Below are 22,852 nucleotides of genomic sequence, written 5' to 3'. Positions count from 1 at the left end.
AGAAATTGCTTAGGGTTACAGAATGGCAGCTGCTCACCTCTGGGCTCACCTCTCTGAATGAACAGAGGCAGATTTATTTGTTGATTGAAAGAACTGTCAGAATTTTAATGACTGAGTCAATCTGGAAATAGTTATACCATTTCTATGGTTTTAGGACTTTATTTTTTTTAAATGAAATGAAATTTATTCGAACATGATACAAATATAAAAAAAAATAGTGCACAGTAACAAGAAGTGCATAAAAGAGAAGAGAAAAAATACAGATATTTGTTTCAATTAACATATCATGCTCAAAATGGGGTAGGAAGAAGTGAAAACTTATTAACTCCTACCCCCTAAGCACTTGAAAATTTACAGTCCTACTGTTATTGAAACAAATCTAAGTCAAGTGAAAGTCAAAGTGGCAGTCAGCAGTTACTAATATTTACCTAAACATTTCCCTTTTTATGCTGGTTTGTCTTTCCAAACCCTTACACCAAGTTGTTATCTTCAATACACACATTTTTGCTTTCTCTCACTCATATGTCTATCTCTTTTGAAAATGACCTCCTTATATTTTATTTTGAATTGTATTAAACTATTGCTTTGTTTTAAATCTTCATTTAAGTTGTTCCATAACTTTACACCTTTAATTGAAATACAGAAGCTTTTTCTTGTTGTTCGCAACTTGCGCATCTTTAAGTTTGAGTAACCCCTTAAATTATACCCCACTTCTCTTTCAGAGAACATGCTCTGTATGTGCTCAGGTAACAACTTTTTAGATACTTTGAACATAAATTGAGCCATTTTTAATTCTACAAGCTCGTCAAATTGAAGAATTCTGGATTTTATGAAGAGTGGGTTTGTATGCTCATAATAACCAACATTATGGATGATTCTAATGGCTCGTTTCTGGATTTATCAAACTAGAGAAAAATTATGAAAACATAGAACAGTGATGAACATTCCTAGAAGTTGTTGGTCTCAAAATAGAATATCAATGCCTTACCAAGGAGGTCACAAAGAAGCCAAAACAACATCTTAAGTGCAGGCCTCACTTGCCTTAATTCAACGCTGACCCAAACTAACCAAAACTAACCAAAAGGGTCACCACAGGGTCACACACTAAAAACTTCAAAATTGTTCTTTGGACAAATAAGACAAATCAGGAACTTTTTGGCAGATCTGGTCTAAAGCTAAGAAAACAATGTGATTTCAAGTTCCTCTTCTGACAAATGAGAAAGCAAAGGAATTTTTTGGAACGTAGTGTCTAAAGCTGACGAATCATTTCTGATAACTGACAAGGTGATCCCAGTTCCTCTTCTGAGTAAGAAAAAAGACAGAAGAGAAACTTTTTCAAGGGTGTGCTTCATGTTACACGTGGTTTAAGCTGATAAATAATTTCTGATAAAGGGCAATGTGACTCCCAGTTCCTCTTCTGAGAAATAAAAAAAGACAGAAGAGGAACTTTTTCAAGGGTGAGCTTTGTGTCACATGTAGTTTAAAGCTGACAAAGCATTTCAGGTAAATAGAAATGCAACAACAGACATCCCAAGTTCCAAAAAATCATTTCAGGGAGATGCTTCATTGAAAACTTCCCCCAGAACTCATCAATGGACAAATTCCTGTAATTTGGATTGACTTTCTCCAAATTTGTTGAGATATAATTCAGCACCTCCAAGTGCAGTTGTTCCTTTGCATCTGCGGTCACTACATTTGGGAATCTCTCTGACAAAGTGAAAATTTGCTCCGGTGTCACATCATCTTGGCCCTCTAGATTACCAACTGACATATTTGTCAAGGCATAGAATGATCTTTCATCTTTGAAGAATTATTTTATTTTGTCAGAACGGATTTCTTCCTCGCCTACTAGGTGTCTCCTTGTCAAGAACCCAGCAAAAAGGTTTTCATCTGAACAGTGGACTTCAGGGTTGCTCACATCTATCTCCCGAACATTCTGCTCTCTCAACACCTTTGGCACTATGAATGTGCTTCCGATATCCTGCCACACCTCTTCAACGCTGTCATTTAATTTGAAAAGAATGGGTGGCTTGGTTTGAAAAATCTAATGAAGTTTATCAAAAGACTTTGTGGCATCGTGGAGAAAGCAAGTGTAGATTTTCATCATGGGGTCTGTCAGCCTCTTTTTAATATCCCTTGACTTTTAATATCACTATGAGATTCATAGTAAGAACTAAAAGCAGGCCACTGGTTTAGCAGATAATCCAAGCTTTTGCCCAAAGACAGCCATCTTGTGCTGCATTGCAGAACTCCTGGAACTCTTTTACTTCCTCTCGTCTTTTTGAACTTTTTTCAAAGTAATAGTAAAGAGCAATGATCTATTCTTCGTGTGCCATTTAGAACTCTTTTGCAGCCATTTTGACCTTACTCTTTTAGAAAGACTTGAATATTTTGTTGGAATTAAAAAAACAGCAGACTGGTTTAAATATTATCTGATTGATTTCAGTTTGTTCATGTTAACGATAAATCTTCCTCATGCTCAGAGGTTACCTGTATCAGTGCTAGGACCAATTCTGTTTACTTTATGCTCCCAATTGGTAGAGTTATTAGACAGCATGGGATTAATTTCCACTGTTATGCTGATGATACCCAGCTATATCTGTCTATAAATCCAGATGAAGCTAACCCATTACATACAGGTGCTGGTCATAAAATTAGAATATCATGAAAAAGTAGATTGATTTCAGTAATTCCATTTAAAAAGTGAAACTTGTATATTATATTCATACATTACATACAAACTCATATATTTCAGATGTTTATTTTGTTTAATTTTGATGATTACAAATGACAACAAATGAAAATCTCAAATTCATCATATCAGAAAATTAGAATATTGTGAAAAGGTTCAAAATTGATGGCCCCTGGTGCCACACTCTAATCAGCTAATTAACTCAAACCACCTGCAAAAGCCTTTAAATGGTCTTTCAGTCTAGTTCTATAGGCTACACAATCATGGGGAAGACTGCTGACTTGACAGTTGTCCAAAAGACGACCATCGACACCTTGCACAAGGAGGGCAAGACACAAAAGGTCATCGCTAAAGAGGCTGGCTGTTCACAGAGCTCAGTGTCCAAGCACATTAATAGAGAGGCGAAGGGAAGGAAAAGATGTGGTCGAAAAAAGTGTACAAGCAAGAGAGATAACCGCACCCTGGAGAGGATTGTGAAACAAAACCCCTTCAAAAATGTGGGGGAGATTCACAAAGAGTGGACTGCAGCTGGAGTGAGTGCTTCAAGAACCACCACACACAGACGTATGAAAGACATGGGTTTCTGCTGTCGCATTCCTTGTGTCAAGCCACTCTTGAACCACAGACAGCGTCAGAAGCGTCTTGCCTGGGCTAAAGAGAAACAGGACTGGACTGCTGGTGAGTGGTCCAAAGTCATGTTCTCTGATGAAAGTAAATTTTGCATTTCCTTTGGAAATCAAGGTCCCAGAGTCTGGAGGAAAAGAAGAGAGGCACTTCATCCACGTTGCTTGAAGTCCAGTGTAAAGTTTCCACAGTCAGTGATGGGTTGGGGTGCCATGTCATCTGCTGGTGTTGGTCCATTGTGTTTTCTGAGGTCCAGGGTCAACGCAGCCACATACCAGGAAGTTTTAGAGCACTTCATGCTTCCTGCAGCTGACCAACTTTTTGGAGATGCAGATTTCATTTTCCAACAGGACTTGGCACCTGCACACAGTGCCAAAGCTACCAGTACCTGGTTGAAGGACCATGGTATCCCTGTTCTTAATTGGCCAGCAAACTCTCCTGACCTTAACCCCATAGAAAATCTATGGGGTATTGTGAAGAAGAAGATGCAATACACCAGACCCAACAATTCAGAAGAGCTAAAAGCCACTATTAGAGCAACCTGGGCTATCATAACACCTGAGCAGTGCCACAGACTGATCGACTCCATGCCACGCCGCATTGCTGCAGTAATACAGGCCAAAGGAGGCCCAACTAAATACTGAGTGCTGTACATGCTCATACTTTTCATGTTCATACTTTTCAGTTGGCCAACATTTCGATAAATCCTTTGTTTTTATTGGTCTTCAGTAATATTCTAATTTTCTGATATGATGAATTTGAGATTTTCATTTGTTGTCATTTGTAATCATCAAAATTAAACAAAATAAACATCTGAAATATATGAGTTTGTATGTAATGTATGAATATAATATACAAGTTTCACTTTTTAAATGGAATTACTGAAATCAATCTACTTTTTCATGATATTCTAATTTTATGACCAGCACCTGTAGATTACAGGCATGTCTTGAAGACATAAAAACCTGGATGACTCTAAACTTTCTCCTTCTGAATGCAGACAAAACAGAAGTTATAGTCTTTGGACCAGAGTCTTTGAAAAAGAAGCTGATTAGCCAGTCACTTCATTTGGATGGGATTAAAATGATTTCAGATAATAAAGTAAAAAATCTTGGTATTATTTTTTATCAAGACCTGTCATTTAAATCCCAAGAGGTTTTTAGAATTTCCTCCTTTCATCTGCGGAATATTGCAAAAATCTGAAATATCCTGTCCAGGGGTGATGCTGCTGAGAAACTAGTCCATGTATTTGTTACTTCAAGGCTGAACTATTGTAATTCTTTACTATCAGGAAGTCCACAAACTGTAGTTAAAAGTCTTCAGCTAATCCAAAATGCTGCAGCCAGAGTTCTGATGAAAATTAAAAAGAGAGATCATATCTCTCCTATCCTGGCTTCTTGTAATGGTTTCTGCACTGATTCTGGCCCAGGCGCGCTGGAAGCTGTTTCAAGCAAGGGGGGCTGATGGCTGGGTTGGAAAAAACATGACGTCATTATGTTGAGGGCTGTGGCTGAAGTTTTTAACATAATATTGTAGGCCTACATTTGTCGCCATAAACTGCCATTTAAAATGCATCGGAACAAAGCATGAACATTTTAAACTTTATTTCTTCTCTTTTAATCATTCAAAACAAACAGCTCCCAATCAACAGGATCAGGAATACTTGAATAAAACATGGCCTAAATATCGCCTAAACTGAGCATTGAACATCTTGAAAGTCCATTCGACTATGGATATGGGGAATGATTTCATATCTGAAACAAAAAACACAAAAAAAACTAATTTCATATTTTATCACTAAATAGCTTAATACAGACATAATATTTAGTGATATGCAGCCTTATTCTAGCGTAGACTTCTTCAGCCACAGGACTACGACGAATAGGCACATAAATAACGCTAAATGCAGCAGTATAGGGGAATTAAAACCATTTATTACCTCGAAATAGTCAGAAATACGTTTCTGCTGCCTATTGCTAGCCAAGCCATGAATGTGAGGTGGCGGAAGCTTCCGGGGGAGTAGCCTAGTTTTTTATGAAATATTAAAATAATGAATCATTTGTTTATATCTTATATACAGCCCATCATTTTAATCCCATATCAAACACAGTCTTTTAAAAAATAAATACATAAATAATTTCATGTTTTGAAGTACAATATTATGTTACTCCACAGCCCCCCACCATGGGGGGCTGATGCTATGACGAGGGAGGCTGCAGCCCCCGCAGCACCCCCCTTCCCGTGCCACTGTTCTGGCCTGATCACTCAGTCCACACACCTGCTCTGCTCCACTCATCTGCAATCAGCTCTGACTGGAGTCACCTGTTTCCAGCACTTTAAAAACCCCATCAGATCTGTCCTCTGTGCCAGATTATCTCGAGCCAACCCGCTACGAATAGTCCAGCATCAAAAGAGAACCTGACCGCCTATCTGTTTCTGACCCGATCTGCCTCCTGACTCCGAGCCTGCCTGAACCCTGTTTGATTCTGCCTGCCTGCTTCCCTCTCTCTGGATCTCTGACTCTGAAAAGCTCCGCCTAACTGCCTGCCTCTCCGTCCTGGATCTGCCCGCCTGTCTTCCTGCAGCCTGTTTGCCCACACAGATTCAGCCCCGCTTTCAGATTAACCCTCTCAATAAATCAATCAAAACGTCACTAACCTGTCTGGGTTTATTTGGATCCAGTCTCTGTCTCCTTACACTTCTCTTCATTGGCTTCCTGTTAAATCCAGAGTAGAATTTAAAATCCTCCTTCTCACATAAAAAGCCTTAAATAACCAAGCTCCATCTTATATCAGAGATCTGATTGTTCCTTATGTTCCTAACAGAGCACTTTACTCTCAATCTGCAGGTTTACTAGTGGTTCCTAGAATTTCTAAAAGCAGAATGGGAGGCAGATCTTTTAGTTATCAGGCTCCTCTCTTGTGGAACCAACTACCAGTTTTGGTCAATGAGGCAGACACTCTGTCTACTTTTACGACAAGGCTTAAAACTTTGATAAAACATTTTGATAAAGCTTATAGTTAGAGTGACTCAGGTTATCCTGAGCTATTTCTATGGTTATGCTGCTATAGGGTTAGTCTTCTGGAGGACATAGGGACCCCTTTTTCATCATTCTGCTTCATTCTGTCTCTATTGTTCCAATCTGCAGAATCTATTAGTTCAACGCCTCTAACGTTCTGCTCTCTCTGCCTTTTCTCATAGTAATGTCGCCTCGTCTGTTTCTGTTTGACTCTGACACTGTCCTTGACAGAAATATCAGCTGTGCTGCTGCCATCAACACCTTTGTTTATAGATGTTGGAGATGGGCCTGTTTTTCAGCGTAGTCCTTTTTCTCTGACAGTGACTGGCTGGATGTGCTCTCTTCATCCTCTGACATGGGAGCTGGCTCGGAGCTCGTCTGCCTGGCTGTGTGTTTCCTGAACAGGGCCACGCCTTTTACAGCTGCTTTTTGTATCTCTTCTTCTGTCTCCTTGAACCCCAGTCGGCCTCGGCAGATGGCCGCTCACACTCAGCCTGGTTTTGCTGGAGGTTTCTTCCTGTTAAAAGGGAATTTTTTTCTCTCCACTGTCGCTACAAGCATGCTTAGTGTGAGGGATTGCTTTTAAGTCAATGAGTCGATGCAATCAACTGGTTTTCCTCAGATAGAGAACTTTGAATCAATTGTATGTATGATCTGTTGAACTGTAAAGTGCCTTGAGATAAAATGTGTTATTAATTGGTGCTATATAAATAAACTGAATTGAATTGATAGTTAGATATATGCCTATACAATTGATATTAAATAAATTTGCATTGATACTTTAAAGAAATATTTGATACATTTTGCTTTATTTTATAACAGCACTTAACCTACAGAAATAAAATGCAGATGATGGAGCGTTACCCTTAGCTTACCTCCACGTCTTTTACAATCATTAGGTCCGCCATGGCTAATACTAAAGGCACTATTGCACACAGAGCACCTAGCCACAGTGTCATCATTCTTAGCCTCACCAGACATGGATATACTTTCATATATTCTGCTGTAAAATGAGTCTTATATTTTCTTTTTTTATTCGAGGATTCAGCCTCTCCCATTTCACAGGATGCACAGCTTTGAGAGGTAAGTAGGTGACTGTCGGATAGTAACCCAAAAATTATAGGCTTATTTTTCTGACTAATCCAATCAGCGTGCTCTCTGACAATCAGTCGCGGAGGTCCTGGAACTTCCGGGAGACTTGGGATGTCTGCAACAGTCAAACATGATGAAGGTGCTGGGATATTCTGAAGTTACTTTCCGGTTCTAGGAACTGGGTTTAAGAGCTTTTATTGATAGAAACCAAATTCTGCTCTTGACCATGCATGTCCATCCCTTAGTGACCTTAAGCTCAAGCGCACTTAGCTTGTGCAAGAGGATACAGATAAAAAAATTAAAAAACAATAAACTGATCTCCTTGGCAGCCATCAAATGTTCCAAAAGCTTGTTGACCACCTTTTCATTCAGGTCTTAAACATGATGCAGAGGGGGCCCTGGCTAGCCTGCTCTAAAACAAAAATAAGTTAAGTTGGCTTGTCTACCTGTTCTGAGATGTTTTGGCCTAACTTTATAAAGCTATCCATGTTTAAAGACCCTCCAATAGCTGATAAAGCCATTTTGCAGTTGGTAGAGTTGATAAAAAAAATCCGGGATAAAAATTATTTGTAGTATTTATTAGGTTAGATTGCAATCTTTTTTTAATAGACCTAAGTTGGCTTGAATATATATATATATATATATATATATATATATATATATATATATATATATATATATATATATATATATATATATATATATATATATATATATATATATATATATATATATATATATATATATATTTGTATGCAAAGACTTACTATGTAGAAAAATCCATTCATGATAACTCTAGTTATCTTTGTTTGATATTAAATTCTGTATGACAATCTGAAACATTCTTGCGGTACAAAAAGCAAAAAATATTCAAATGTGTAAAGGCAAAATGCTTTTTTTATGGCATGGTAGTAAGTTATGTGTTGTAAATAACTTTGAATTAAGTCAAATTACTACATTTCTTTATCAGCATCAGCTTTGCAAAAGCCTGTTATGCTGTTTATTTGATTCAGGTGAATTAGAGAAGGACTGCCTAAAAAAACTGAAGGACGGTAGCTCTTAAAGACCGGAGTTGGCAGCTCTGATCCAGTGCATCTGTGGGTTTACTCCTGATACCTGCTTCCTCCTAAATTCAAATTATTCACATTATATCAATTGGCAGCTTTAAATAGTTTGTTGGTCTGCAAGATTTCATATCCCTGAGTCGGTTCTGTCCCTGCCCAATTGACTGTCAGGATTTGCATCAGTCCCTTTATGGACTTAGCCAAAAAACACTGAGCATAGTGACTACAGGGGGTTAAATTTCTTTAAATTTAACCGAGGATCTTTTTATTTATAACACATTAAGCATTACAGAAATATAAAATAAAAGATACATTACTAGGAAAGGTAAATGTAAAAGAACATATGGATAATATGTAATGGAGGCAGCAGTCACAATTCTTCAAGCAATTGAACCAGTGGTGGACATAGAGACTCCATATTTGACTGAGTTATTGTATCGAGACACGCAGATGGCAGTGGCGACCAAAAAATCTCTTTCCAAGTTGTCGACAAAATATTTTAAAATCCTCCTGATCTCCATTTCATTTTCTGGTTGAATCCGTTGAACAACCTGTAAGCAGGTACATTTATATGTTAAAGAAATGTATCAGTGTGTTTAATTTTGTATTTATATTTGAGTGTCTATGCCCAGTGGAAAATTTAGCAAAATAGTTTAAAAGGTATTGACGGGCTTTTATTTATCATAGATGTCAGACAATTGTATATCACGTGTGAAAGTATGCTGTAAGAACAATGTTAATCAAGTTCTACTTGAAGACTGATTTAGGTTCAAATACTTCTGTTGTAGATTATAACATATGCATCAAAGATTTAAGGTATTTGCTAAATTGAATTGTTTATTTTTAAGTTTGAGACACTAAATCCTCACAGATTTTTGAAAAGATTATGTGTTCATAGAAATTTCAGTTGCACAACTGAAAAGCTGAAGTTCACATGCTGATTCTATCAGGAGAGATCACTACAGAATTTATCAGACCAACTAAAACCAACTAATCACTAACTCTCTAACAAGGGTGACTTTGCAATTTACCAAACACGCCACTAGGTGGTGGTAATGAAATATAGTGTGACTTCCTGACAGAACTGGTTTAGAAACATCACTGCGCATGCGCGTACTGAGCGGAAGTTGTATGAGTGCTGAGCGGAAGCTGTAACGTCCTTTCTGCTCCCGGACCGCCATCATGGTGAGCTCGCAATGAGAGTCTCAGTATTATTAACCCAAATTCCATTTTATTTAGCGGTTGTTATGTAACATAAAATGTTTACACGTGTGACTAAGATGCTTAAAAACGTATAATTGACGCGTTTCATGAAGTACCTTCGGTCTATGAAGGGTTTTGTTACCTTTTTGAAGCGACCGCCACACAACGTGGTCTATCAGGCGGTGTAGGCCCAAACCTCACCGGTGACCGAATCTAGTACTCTATTGTGTGTCCTGAACATATCTTTTTATTTTAATCACTTCGGAATTGTGTATAAAGCGAAAACATGGCGGTAGACGTGATGTGAATTATATATTTAGTCCAAAGAACTAAGGATTATTCAATTCGTGACTCCAGACACCCATCGCTTCAGGGCTTTACTCTATAGCAAAGGGAAAATCCTGAATCTTTCATGAACCTGTCCCAGCAGATGCTGACATAAGGATTCACTAAGTTTTTTATTAAATGTGACTTTGAAAAACCAACAGTAAAAAAAGTGTTTAGATAAACAGCCACGTTAATGGGAGGTCTTAACTTTCTCGCCTTCATGATTAACAACTGGCTTAAAAATCACCTCAAATTCTCTCTATTTGGAATTGTATTCCTCCTGTATTTTCTGCGCTAAGTGGTCTTAAGTTTGTTGAAGCTTATTGCGTACTTATAGTTTTGATCAGATTATTTTTACTTGTTTATTTACGTTCAATAGCCCCTTTTGCCTGGTCTTGCATTTTTATTTAAGGTAAACCGTTTTGAACAACAGAGATATGAGTTGTAAGAACAAATCTATTTTATCAACTAGTAAAGAAATCCGATTACGTCACTTAAGTCAACTTTCTCATGAATTGGGAATGCAGTTTATTTTTTAAGATGTGTCGTTTTTAAGATTTCTGTGACACCAAAACGATTTGCTGTTGGCTCTGATGCTGTACAAATGGGTGTAATATTTATCTAAAAATGCTTTTCTGTTCCTAATGTATCTTTAGCCCGGTCTGGTTTGGTCTGAGCAGTATGCTGGACCAAAACATGGTTCAACCAGTAAAATTGTTTGAGAGAATATAAAAAGGACAAGGATAGCACCTTTACTTGTAACAATAATACTGTCAGAAACTTTCTCATATGGTTTGGTCTTGCAAACACACTATGTATATATGGAAAGGTATTAGTCACTTAATTTTGGAAAATATTTGACAATTTGAACTTAACCTTATTTTTCATTTAGTGTGTGCATTTGTGTTGGATACCTATTAATTTTAGGCTTCGTTGCTGTATTAAACTGACAAGCAAGTTGAAACAGGCTTAGTGATGTCAGCTATGCTGCACAGTGCATCGTACCTCCGTCCTTCACTTTGTCTATACTCTAGATCCATAAAGATTCTCAGTTCATTGTGGCATTGCACATTTAACTGTTAGCATATACCTGGACTCTGCTTAAAATCAGCCAATCTGTCTTTGTTTTTTTTCTTGATCCAGTTACATCTTCTGTGTCTTTCAGGTGTTTAAGCGCTTCGTTGAGATCGGCCGTGTTGCCTACATCTCTTTCGGACCCCATGCTGGCAAGCTGGTGGCCATTATCGATGTTATTGACCAGAACAGGGTAGGTCAGAAGTTCACTCTGGATATCAGACTTAAGATACTTTGGATACTTTAACTGAGCTGATCTGACCTGCACTTCTCAGGCGCTTGTTGATGGTCCCTGCACTGGAGTAAAGAGGCAGGCCATGCCATTCAAGTGCATGCAGCTCACAGACTACGTCATCAAAGTACCTCACAGGTAAGTAAAAACCTTTCATGTTGTATTCATTATTAAATGTATATAACAGTTAAAATATGTCCTGTTTTCTGTATCTTCCATGTTTCACCATTTTCTTATTGTTACTTGCTATATGTTAGTGCAAATGTTAAGTGCTTGTTGGTTATAGCAGCAACATTTGTGTAGCATTTAACTAGATCTGTTTTGTTTTGCATGGATGAATAGTTGTAATGCTAAAAGATAATAGTCACATCTTATGTGTCCACTGTTAAAATCATGCAACTTAACTTTTTAATAACTGGCTGTATCAAATTTTTCTCTTTCTGTCACCTTTAACAAAAAATTAAGTGTTGCTAATGTAGTTCATTTGTTTTTTTGGTCATAAGGCACAGCCTAGTTTCTCCTAAAAACATGTACACACTTGAATATTTTCTAATTATTCTGTGATGTTTCCCAGCGCCCGCCAGAAGTTTGTGAGGCGAGCCTGGGAGAAGGCCCAAGTCAACGAGAAATGGTCACAGAGCAGCTGGGCTAAGAAGATCGAGGCCAGACAGAAGGTAAATGCTGTGGTCAAACTGCTGATTTTATTACATTACTCTTCATTTTACCAAATCAAAGTTTAATAGTGCACTTTAGCTTTTTCCCCAGAAAACTGCCTAGGCTTGGTGGCTAGGGTGGCCTCAGAACATTTTTTAGATTAAGATATTATTGACAAAAATTAAATGCCAATTATAGAGTTCCGTTAGAAAAGCATGCTATTCATATACTGTTTCAAATGTCAAACTATAAAAATATATTTACCCTAGTTTAATGTTAATGGGGTTATCATGTGGTGGATCTTAAAATCAGCAAGGAAAGGCTGTTAACATTTACAATTGAAATAAAATTTATTGCAAACAAGATAGTGGTGCACTTGGAGTAGCAGCTATACGTGTAAAAGTACTGCTAAATGGCCCCGGCGATTCAGACCAATTTTAGGGCTGACCGTGTTATAGTAACAAATTCAGCCAAGACTAAAACAGCTACTGCCTCTTATAATAAGAATTATGATTAAAAACTACTGCTGTTAATTCTGTTATTATAGACTGTAGTACAAATACTGTTGCTAATATTACCACCACTTCTATTAGTACTGGCCTGTCAAAACTACTTGTAATATACACAAAAAGTACTATTATTATCGTTCTATTATGCCCAGGTTTAGGTTTCTCTCAATAAATTAATTGATTACACTCATTTCAATCAGCGTTTTTCTGTAGTCTCAATAGAGGATTGTTGTGAAGTCATTTACGGGAAATAGTGATTTTTATCCTTTATATTTCCTTGTGTTTTTATCCTTTATCTTTTTGCTCACATCAGATTCATGATGTCACTTGGACATGTTACCTTCAGTTCTAACAAAGTCTGTCAGCAAGCACATCACCATGATTGCAATGATTAGATGGTCAGGTTACAGGTAGTCTCTTTTTTTTTTTTTTTTTTCGTCACTTCACGGTACTCTGTGCATCCATTGCACAATTTTGTTACTGTGCACAAGATGTAAACCCTGTTGGAATGTGAGAGGGTGTTCACAGCTTACGGTCTGCGCTTAGGGATGGGTGGCCCTGCCCGTGTTCTTTAGGTGATAATTATGTTGCTGTGGTATTTATATTTATCACAGAAGGCTCGGTAAAGACGCAAAACAAGCGTCTGCACAAAGCTCAATTTTAATGCAATGTCCTACAACCTGCATTGTGCAATGGCCGTTTACATAGAAACTGTTTAGAGCGACACCAATGTTTTATCTGGAGTTTTTCCTAAAAACCTATGGTATGGTGCTCAGAATAGAGAAAAATATTCAGGTGCCTGATAAATTTTCTATGAACTTGAAGGTTGTCTTTAAATTAGGTTAGTTCTGCGTTTGTCAATCAATAATTTTCCCCCATGGAATGTTTTGCGCAGGCTTAATAAGAAATTGTAGCCCCAATGGTCGGCCTAAACGTTTTAATTCTATTAAATGCTGCACATTGAAAAGCAGCTGAACTGTTATAGACTGTCAGTATTAGAAATAAAATGTAATCATCTGTTTACAGGCAATGTTGTGTGCTTTTTTTTTTGTCATGTATATATATTTCAAAACCGTAATTAGTGTGAGGATTTGTGCTATACCTGGTCTACATGTGTTGTTCACACTTCAGTAGTTTTTCAAAGAAATTGTGTAAAATATCAGGGGTTTCTAAACGCAAAGAAAAACCTAAAGTATAATTCTTCGATATAGGAATCGTTGTGCATATTCAATTTTATATCATATTTAGGAGGACATCTGTATTTTGAATCCAAAAGTTTTTTTGTCAATTATGCTGTTTTGTAATTAAAATGCAATTAATTTCAATTAGTCGATTACAGATCTTGTAATTAACCCTGTTAAAAATTTTTTTTTTTTACAGAGTCCCACCACTGGTTTTTATGTCTTTAGAGCAAAATCATACCGGATGGAAAAATTCTAACATCAGTTTAATTTGCTTTAAATCATATCGCAGCAATTCACTTCACATTATCTCATGGCACTTTAAATTGTTCAATTAAGGAATTTTAGACAAATTGGCTCCAAAGTGTCCTCTCTAAGAAAACCCAGCATATTGCAGTGCATAGAGCCACAATGAATAAAAAGGAGAAATTATCATTTTGCCTTTACTTTTTTTGATATTCGTTGAATCTACAGGTACATGATGTATCAAAGCTGATCTGTCAATCCAGCCAGTAACTTAAACCCCTTCAATCCCTCTAATCGTTTTGCTTTTTCACTCACTTGCATTGCTAAAGAGGTTAATCTGCACAAGTTGTTTTTTGTGAGAATTGCTGCTTTTTTTTTTTTTTTTTTGCATGTTGCACTTTTGGGTTCCTGGAAGTCCAGATTTTTTTCCCTTGTATTTTATCTATTGGTTTCTTCTATTATTGCCAGTGACAATAAGAGTGCACTTTGGAGCTGCTGGGGCTCCTTTTACCTTTACCTGCTTTTTGTTCCTCTTGTTGGGTTCCAACTGCAGGCTTTTTGCTTTTTGTTTTTTTACCCTGAAAAGAAAAAAAAAGTTCACCAGGTTAATTAGCCTAGGCTTAAAAGGGAAAACCTTTTGAATTTTAGTCTAGGAAAGGATCAAGTGTTGATGTGAAGAATGTGAAATCTCTGGCTTAATTTACTTATTCCTGTTTTCAGAGGGCCAAGATGTCTGACTTTGACCGCTACAAGGTGATGAAGGCCAAAAGGATGGTGAGTACATCAAAAACATGACATCATTGGAATGTTTTTGTGAATAAGACATTAAACATAAAGCTTCAACAGGGGGAATTCTGAAAGCTTAAGCGGAAGATTACTTAAATAAAAGAAGAACGGGTATTTTAGGGAGAATATAATAGTTTGTCTGGTCCATACTCCATTCTGGAAGGTGGCGGTAATGCACCTATAAGTTGTTTGCCGACCGCCATTAAAAAAAAGAAGAAGAAGAAGGCTCCAGAGTGTTGACGTCACTGCCCCTTGAGAGACGCTCCGCTGCACCTCTCCCAGATTGTAGCTGACCGCAAACAGTGCCTCAGACAGGAGGCCGGCTAGTTTTGTTTTTATGACCGAAATTGCGGAAAACAACTCGTGAAGTTTGACCCGCTAGAAGAGCGAGGTGCGCGAGAACGCTGGGAGCCTTTTTCCAGCTGAATCTCCGCTCTTTTTGCCCCATTGTCCCTCCGTCGTCGGACTAAACTCGCCCCCACTTCCTCATCGCCTCGGCCGTATCTAGACCCACAGCGTGTAGCCCAGACCACGCTTCAATACTGAGCATAATTTAAAAATGTCTGTGTGAAGCTTGCTGCAACAAACTGCTGTAAGAGTATAACCAGGAAGCGCGGTAGGAGGGCAAAATAGGTTTAGCGGCACCGCAGCACGGGAGGGAGAATTACGCCCAGGAGCAAATGGATAAAAATAGACCGGAGGGGGGAAAAAAAACATTAATCGATTATCTTGCGGACGTGTCGATGCATCGGATCGTCGGCTTTTGGATCGATGCATCGATACAAAACGATTGTTATTTACACCCCTATTAGAGAGACTATATATGAAGTCAGCTTGCTGTGAGGCAGTCAGTGTTTTGTATTGCCTGCAATGGCCGGTTTTGTTTTCTTTATTTGAAAGTATTTTGTTTGTTTTGTTTTTTTTTTGTCTTCACCGTTGCACCAGTAAACCGCTACACGCTTTTGAACTGGAATTTTGTTGTCCGCTGGTTCTTACCACCTTTTTGCAAGTCATCTGCTTACTCCTCCTCTGACGTGAGACGGGAGCTGGTGAGCCGTTTTCTCACAAATACCAAATTCAGTCTAATTGGATGGGAATCTACATTGCATTTGATGCACCACTACAAGATGAATCAACAGATTCGGCGGTATTAATTCGCGGCAAATCATTGCAGCTTGGTGGCGGTGGCGTTAGCATAGTAGTATGGACGACGAGATGATTGAAAATGAACACAACGGAGATCTAGTCCTATTGGCAGACACCCGTTTAAAATGTAGGCAACGAAAAAAGTGGTTTCTACTTTTACTTTTATACTTTAAGTAAATTTACAAGCCTGTACTTTGTTACTTTTACTTGAGTAAAGAAGTTTAATCAGTACTTCCACTTTTACCAGAGTATTTTTTAACACAAGTATCTGTACTTTTACTCAAGTACGGAAAGTGAGTACTTTTGCCATCTCTGTTAATCAGCCACCAACAGAACAGTACCTCAGTTTTTAAGTTGAGTTCTCCATAGTTCTGCTAATGACCTGATTTTTTTTGACTAGAATAGTGATTCAGACATAAATGTAAAAGCTGAAAGACCTCAGAGGCAGGAGTTGAACACCTCTGGCTTTAGCATTTGTTTGAGTGCAGTGAATGTTAAGAACATTGAATTAATCTTTACATGTTTTATTTGTGCAGAGAAACAAGATCATCAAGCATGAGGTGAAGAAGCTCCAGAAGGAGGCGGCAAAGAAGTGAAGATTTCACAGAATAAATTTGCTCTTTGATTGTTCACCTGTGTCATGTCATTTTATTTTACACATAATTCTCCACACATACCTATAACCAGCCTGTTTTCCATAATGCAGCTTAGTTTGATCAGACTCATTTGTGTACTGATGGCTCAACAATCCAACTTTATTTGCTGCATTCAGTTGTTCAATGGGTTTAATTTAACAACAAATCAGCTGGCTGCGTTAGTGAAGAGAAACAACCTTGCCTGGCTATTCTGTGAATACTCAAGTTTATCAAATTGAGGCAAGTTAAATGGATTTTATCCCTTACCTTTTATTCAAGGCTGCTTTATCAACAACCTAGTTTGGACTGGCTTGAATAAACAAGTAACATGTATTGATGGTTGCTGAGGAGATGCCGTCATTCAGTTCAGATATGCTTTAAGGTCTTAATCTGGACAGTGGTCCACAGTAAGAACCCGACCCCTGATTTAGGCTATGTTCACACAAAAGCCTGAAGTAACCCAAATCTTTTTTTTTTTTATTATATCTTCCCATATGAAACCTGCGTCTGATCTTTCATGACAGTATGAACAACAAAGATCCAATTTATTTTTTTCCCAATATGTTTCAGGCCCCTTGCTTTTTGGTCTAAATCTACTACATATCTGATCTTTTGAAATGCGTCATGTCTGAATGGCCAGGTCACATTCATGTGACCTGGCCATTGATAAGTCATTAGTCTGCATCTTGCTATGCAGGCAGCATGTGACATTGTGTCCTCTACTGCACAAATGGGTCATTTAGTTGTGTGAATGCAGTTCACACAGGAGATCGATTACTATTCGTTTATATTTGGAAATGTGAACAACCACATAAAAGAATTTTACAAAATATCGAAGTTTAGCATTAACACCTGCAGTGCTGGCGTAGTCTTAGAGGGATGGTTTTAAGCAAATGTTAGTAAAATGGCCAGAAATGTGTTCAAATAAAGACATGACCCTTAAAAAGTAACCATCCTGCAGTATTCCATAAAAAGGCTAAAACGGTACATAAGAAAGTATACTAATATTTAATCAAAGAATGTCTGCAATATTCAAATTCTGTTATTTATAGATGATAAAAAAATATGAGTAAAATAAATCTAGAGGGAGGCCCCCCGCCTCCCTCTAGATCTGTCCCTGTGGGTTTGGTGGCAGTGCTCCTGATAGAAACATTGGGTTGTAATAATGTCTTAATATAGATTTTTTTATATCTCAAACGATAATTGACCTCAATACAGCAGCCAGACAGCATTTTGACTTTATAAAAAATATGTAGAACACAAAAGGGCTGACATTTTTTATTTTAGCTGGTTTCTTTAGTCGATATAATTCATTAACTTGTTGCTTGGCCGTAAATCTCCCTGAGGTGTTTTAAAAAGTCTTTCAGTGACGACAGGTGGAAGGAGCTGCAGAGGTCAAGATTTAGAGATTTCTCCAGCTTTTAGTTTGAAGCTGTATACTCCTGTATGCATGAGGTCCCTCATCACTGGAGATCAAAACATAATTTTTGTATATTTTATGGCAAAAATGAGTCATTAACCCTGTGAACTTTAAGAATTATCACCTGTGTACACCCTGCCAAAATATGTGCATGCACTGTATAGTATATTCCCCATGCACCTTCTCCTTCACTTTTTGACTATTTGAGCTGATGTAACAAGTCAAATTCTCCACTCTTAAGATCAGCAAAGTCAATCAATCAATTATTTTCCCATGCACTTTTCTATGTACATGTCCTTTGGTGTCCATCAAATCCTAGAAATATGGTAAAAGTAAAATTCCAGGCATGAGGGACACAGCAATTTATTTGGCCCTCAAGAAAATGCAGATTATGTTATAAAGCAGATAGATGTATTCTTTTAAAGTGTCTTAAACAGTAAATTGTTTGGGAGAAAAGTTATATCAAACCAATGATTTCACATTTACTCTTTGTAAGGGAAATTGATGATGCTAAAGTTGATCTATGGGGGCATATTATTGATGGATCTAAATGTTATTTTACACTGTTGACGTCAGCACTCTGTGGATAGTGATGAGTCCAGCAACACAGATGTATGCTTGGAGTTCATAGACCGAAACAATCGGTGTGGTGTCGGTGTGTGTTTCCATCCAAGAAGGTCACATTAAAGAGTATCTGTTTCAAATTGACTGATGCACTAAACTGTGGTTATAATTGCATCTGTCAACGGAATGCATCTGCCAAAAAGTAAATCATTTGTAAAATTCATCAAGACATATGAAACAGCTTCAAGGCAAAAAAAAAAAAAAAAGGTTTCAGCCATGTGGGACCATTTTTATATATCTGTTTATCTCAGTTATCACTCAAGATATCTAAATTTAAAATAAATTTACTTTTAGTTTATCTATTGTTTTTTTTTTTAAACAAAAAACTTTTAAACCCTAGTCCACAAGCACTCTCATTCACATGTTCAGATAAATTTTCCAATTGTGATTAATGTTCACATTATTTATTGACTGCATTTAAAATATCAAATATGTTTTCAATTTAAACAAAGATGAAATAGAAATAATACAATATAACCTACAATGACTTTATATTATTGTAAGGTGGTTATAATCAGTTTTAGTTCAGTCTGTCAAATAGGACGCCTGTAATGCTTTTAAATGACCAGCAGGTGTCAGTATTGAGTGACAGTATCAATGACACCCAGGTGGACTAAGTCCTCAACAGTAGTACTTAGTACTCACGTTTGAAAATACTTATTAGAAAGCATATGTATTTTAAAGTAATTAAGTATTCTAAAGTACAATTACATTTTGCTAATATCAATACAGTTCTGTATAATTTCCAGAATAATGTTAAAGAATGTTGTAACTTTCAGAAATCACCTGATATATTGATGCACAGAATCACCTGCTACAGATTCTACACCATCTGGAAAGAACTCCAACATAAACATGCCAAGAAAAACAGTGACATCTATTTTGATTATTATTTATTATTCAAAAACAAGACAAAAAGAAAACAGGAGTGTTTTGATTCTCATCACACTTTCCATATGGAATAGAGGTTTAAGGTTTAATCTATCTATTTCTATCCACAAAGAAAGTACACCTCTGCTTTGAGACTTAAACAGTAACAAGTAACAGAGCACTTTACTCTCAATCTGCAGATCTACTAGTGCTTCCTAGAATTTCTAAAAGTAGAATGGGAGGCAGATCTTTTAGTTACCAGGCTCCTCTCCTGTGGAACTAACTACCAGTTTTAGTCCGTAAGGCAGACACCCTGTCTACTATTAAGGCTAGGCTTAAAACTTTCCTTTTTGAAAAAAGCTTATAGTTAGAGTGGCTCAGGTTATCCTGAGCTATCTCTATAGTTATGCTGCTATAGGCTTAGACTGCTGGAGGACATAGGGACCCCTTTTTCATCATTCTATCTCTATTCTCCCGCTCTGCATAATCTGTTAGCTCAATCTCTAATGCAATGCTCTCTCTGCTTTTCTCATGGTAGTTTCATCTGGTCTGTTCCTGTTCCTGGAGAGAAATATCAGGTGGGCTGATGCCATCAACACCTTTGTTTATAGATGTTGGAGATTGGTCTGTTTTTTTTTTTTTTTTTTTTTTTTTGGTGTAGTCCTGTTTCTCTAATTGTGACTAACTATATGTGCTCTCCTTCATCCTCTAACATGGGAGCTGCTGGCTCAGTGCTTGTCTGCCTGGCTGTGTGTTACCTGGACTGTGCCACCTGTGGAGCTGGTTAACAGTTACCTTTTGTATATCTGCTTCTTTCTGTATGTCTGTTTCTGTCTCTTTGAACCCCAGTCGGCCTTTCCAATACTTTTTTTTTTTTTTTTATGTGTCACAGCATAAATAGTCTCTTTCCAATGCATTTTTGTTAAAAATAAATGTTCTTTAGTCGGTGGAGTTTCTCATAGTGGGTACTTCTAAATAATATTACTCAAGTAAAAGTAAAGTGCAGTAAAACTACTCACAAAAGTACATTTTGTTCAAAAACTTATCCAAGTAAATGTAATTAAGTACATATCTATGGAGGACCAACTCTGCCATATTTAAAAATAAATACAGAAATAAATAAATGCTCAATAAATATATAAGCATACAATTAATTGCCAACAAAAATACAATAAACAAATAAATGTAAGTAGAAATTGAATTATACAGTGAAACATAAATGAATATAACTCTTTAAATTAGCTTCTTTATTTATTTGCCTTTGTAATATTTACCTTATTTATTTTTCTGTCCTTTATAATCTTCAACTTTATTTTTTAATTACTTACATTTTTAAGTATTTATTTATGTGCATGTTATAATATTTTTGTCTGTTTTATTCTTCCTTTGTATTTTTTTATCTTAGTTATTTCTTCGCCGCTATTTATTTCTGTCTGCCCTTTTTACATTTCTGTATGCATGTGTATTGTATTTTTGGTGGCAATTAATTGTATGCTTATTTATTTATTGAGCCTTTATTTATTTCTGTATTTCTTTTTAAATATGGCAGAGTTGGTCCTCCATACATACCCACCCAACTCTGGTTTAGATTTTGTGATTCTGTCTGAGAATCAGACAGAATAATATTCCACGCTGCGCCACTTTGTCAGTTGTCCACTAGATGGCAGTATTGGTTAATAAATATTCAGCAACAATAAGCAAACAAAGCATTCTTGAAATTAAATCATTAAGGGAGCAACATGCTGTGTCTGGAGACCGTACAGTTGCTTCTCTATGTTTTCTCATCACCATTAGAAGCTGCTGAGGGCAGGAGAACACCTCGGTGTCTTTTTATAGCCCCTGCAGCGGCCGCATCCTGGCTGAAACAGGCCGATATTACAAGCAGCCAAACAGGTTGCTGCTCAGATCTCAGGCGGAGCTGGTAAATATTGCATAACTGCACACTTGAACACTGCCCAGCTGGTTGAGTGAAGAGAACAGGAACAAAGAGCGATGCCAACACGCGCCCTCTGTCACCAGTAGCGCGCGCCAGAGCAACCGAGGACGGGCTGATTACAGAGGCTGGATGTTAGCGAAGCAGCTGACCGATTAAAGTTCACATGTCACCTTCAACATGCTGGCTAGTTACACACGAAGAGATAAAGGACAGGCTTAAACCTGGGATCTGAGAGACGCGCTGTTTTCAGTGTGTAGCTCTGACGTCAGAGCTTACGGAGCTGTCATTCATAGGAACCAAACCGGAAACGCTGACAGTCTTTCAAAATAAAAGCACAGAATCCATAATCGGATAAAACAAAGATAAGCTGGAGGAGGAGCTTTAAGCTTTTATTTCCTTTAACCTACAAAATCTTGGATTCTCCAGATCAAAATATTCCAATTGGAATAATTAATCTTTTCTTGATCATTTAATTCCTAGACATGCCAAATGAAAAACATAATTATTATATGTTTCCAGTGAAATATAAATGTATATCATTTTTTGTGTCCATCCTTTTTAAATGACATGTAAAGGAGGAGGAAGTGTCATCCTAACTGTTCTGGGTGATATGGCTCTCTGCACAGGGTGGAATATCCATGGTTTTTCCCAAAAGCTCTTGGAAAAGTTTTTTTTTTTTTTTTTTCTTGTTGATCCTAAATAAATTGTAATCTGTATTCTTGAGAGTCTCCACGTTTTATCATGAGTATTTATGTATTTATTTACTAATTTATTTTAATTTATTTAAAAGGAAAAAGTGCATATTCATGAACACTTAATTGTAAGTTGCCAGAATTAGCCTGAAGGCAACTTCACATCTGTCGTCCTTTGCAAGTCAATAATAATAATAAAAAAAAAAGCAAGAAAACACCAATCAGACACTAGAAAGAAAACACACATCAGTGAATAATGTAGGATAATATAGGACATCAATTCTCTGCATGACTGGTTAATGACTGGATAATGAATACAATTTATCTATAATTTACTTCCTTCCATTCAGCCCAAACTCATACAATAATTTCACTTTTTTTTTGTTCTTTTCAGATTGTTAAAGGAATACTATGATTAAGCTCTAAAACACTAAACATGGTCTATAAGCTAGACTGAGCAGCAATTATTTACATCAAAGTTTGAGGTTCTTGAGGCTTAGGTCCCATTTATCAAAACAGATTTATGTATCGATTAATTTTATTTATCTTTATTGCAATGTGGGAATTGTGACCATAGTCTGGATAAGACTAGATTAATTAAATTAAGGTTTTTGTTGAGTTTGGTAGAGATGGTAAATTATGTGACTGATTTAAAGGATCTCCAGATCTTACAGTTTTTAACACATACTGCTTTGTCATCACTTGTCAATTCAAAGTAATGTCTGTGTTTGAATCAGAACTGGACCACGGTGTGATAAAATAATCTGGTCTAGGGGGTCATGTTGTCTCTTACATGTTGAAGTCTGGCTTGTGTGAGTCTTTAACA

General features: G+C 37.0%; 1 protein-coding gene across 1 annotated transcript; it reads left to right on the top strand.

Annotated features, from left to right (window-relative positions):
• Positions 1 to 9,562: 9,562 nt before the first annotated feature.
• Positions 9,563 to 16,479, top strand: rpl14 (ribosomal protein L14). The gene is made up of 6 exons (XM_038300365.1): positions 9,563 to 9,676; positions 11,187 to 11,288; positions 11,371 to 11,465; positions 11,902 to 12,001; positions 14,638 to 14,691; positions 16,386 to 16,479. Exons 1-6 carry the CDS (start codon positions 9,674 to 9,676, stop codon positions 16,443 to 16,445), a joined length of 414 nt encoding a protein of 137 aa, XP_038156293.1. The 5' UTR covers positions 9,563 to 9,673; the 3' UTR covers positions 16,446 to 16,479.
• The last annotated feature ends 6,373 nt before the right edge of the window (positions 16,480 to 22,852 follow it).

This window comes from Cyprinodon tularosa, unplaced genomic scaffold, assembly GCF_016077235.1.
Source record: "Cyprinodon tularosa strain WSP-4 unplaced genomic scaffold, ASM1607723v1 ctg449, whole genome shotgun sequence".
NCBI lineage: Eukaryota > Metazoa > Chordata > Actinopteri > Cyprinodontiformes > Cyprinodontidae > Cyprinodon > Cyprinodon tularosa.
This window is presented reverse-complemented; position numbering and strand designations above follow the sequence as displayed.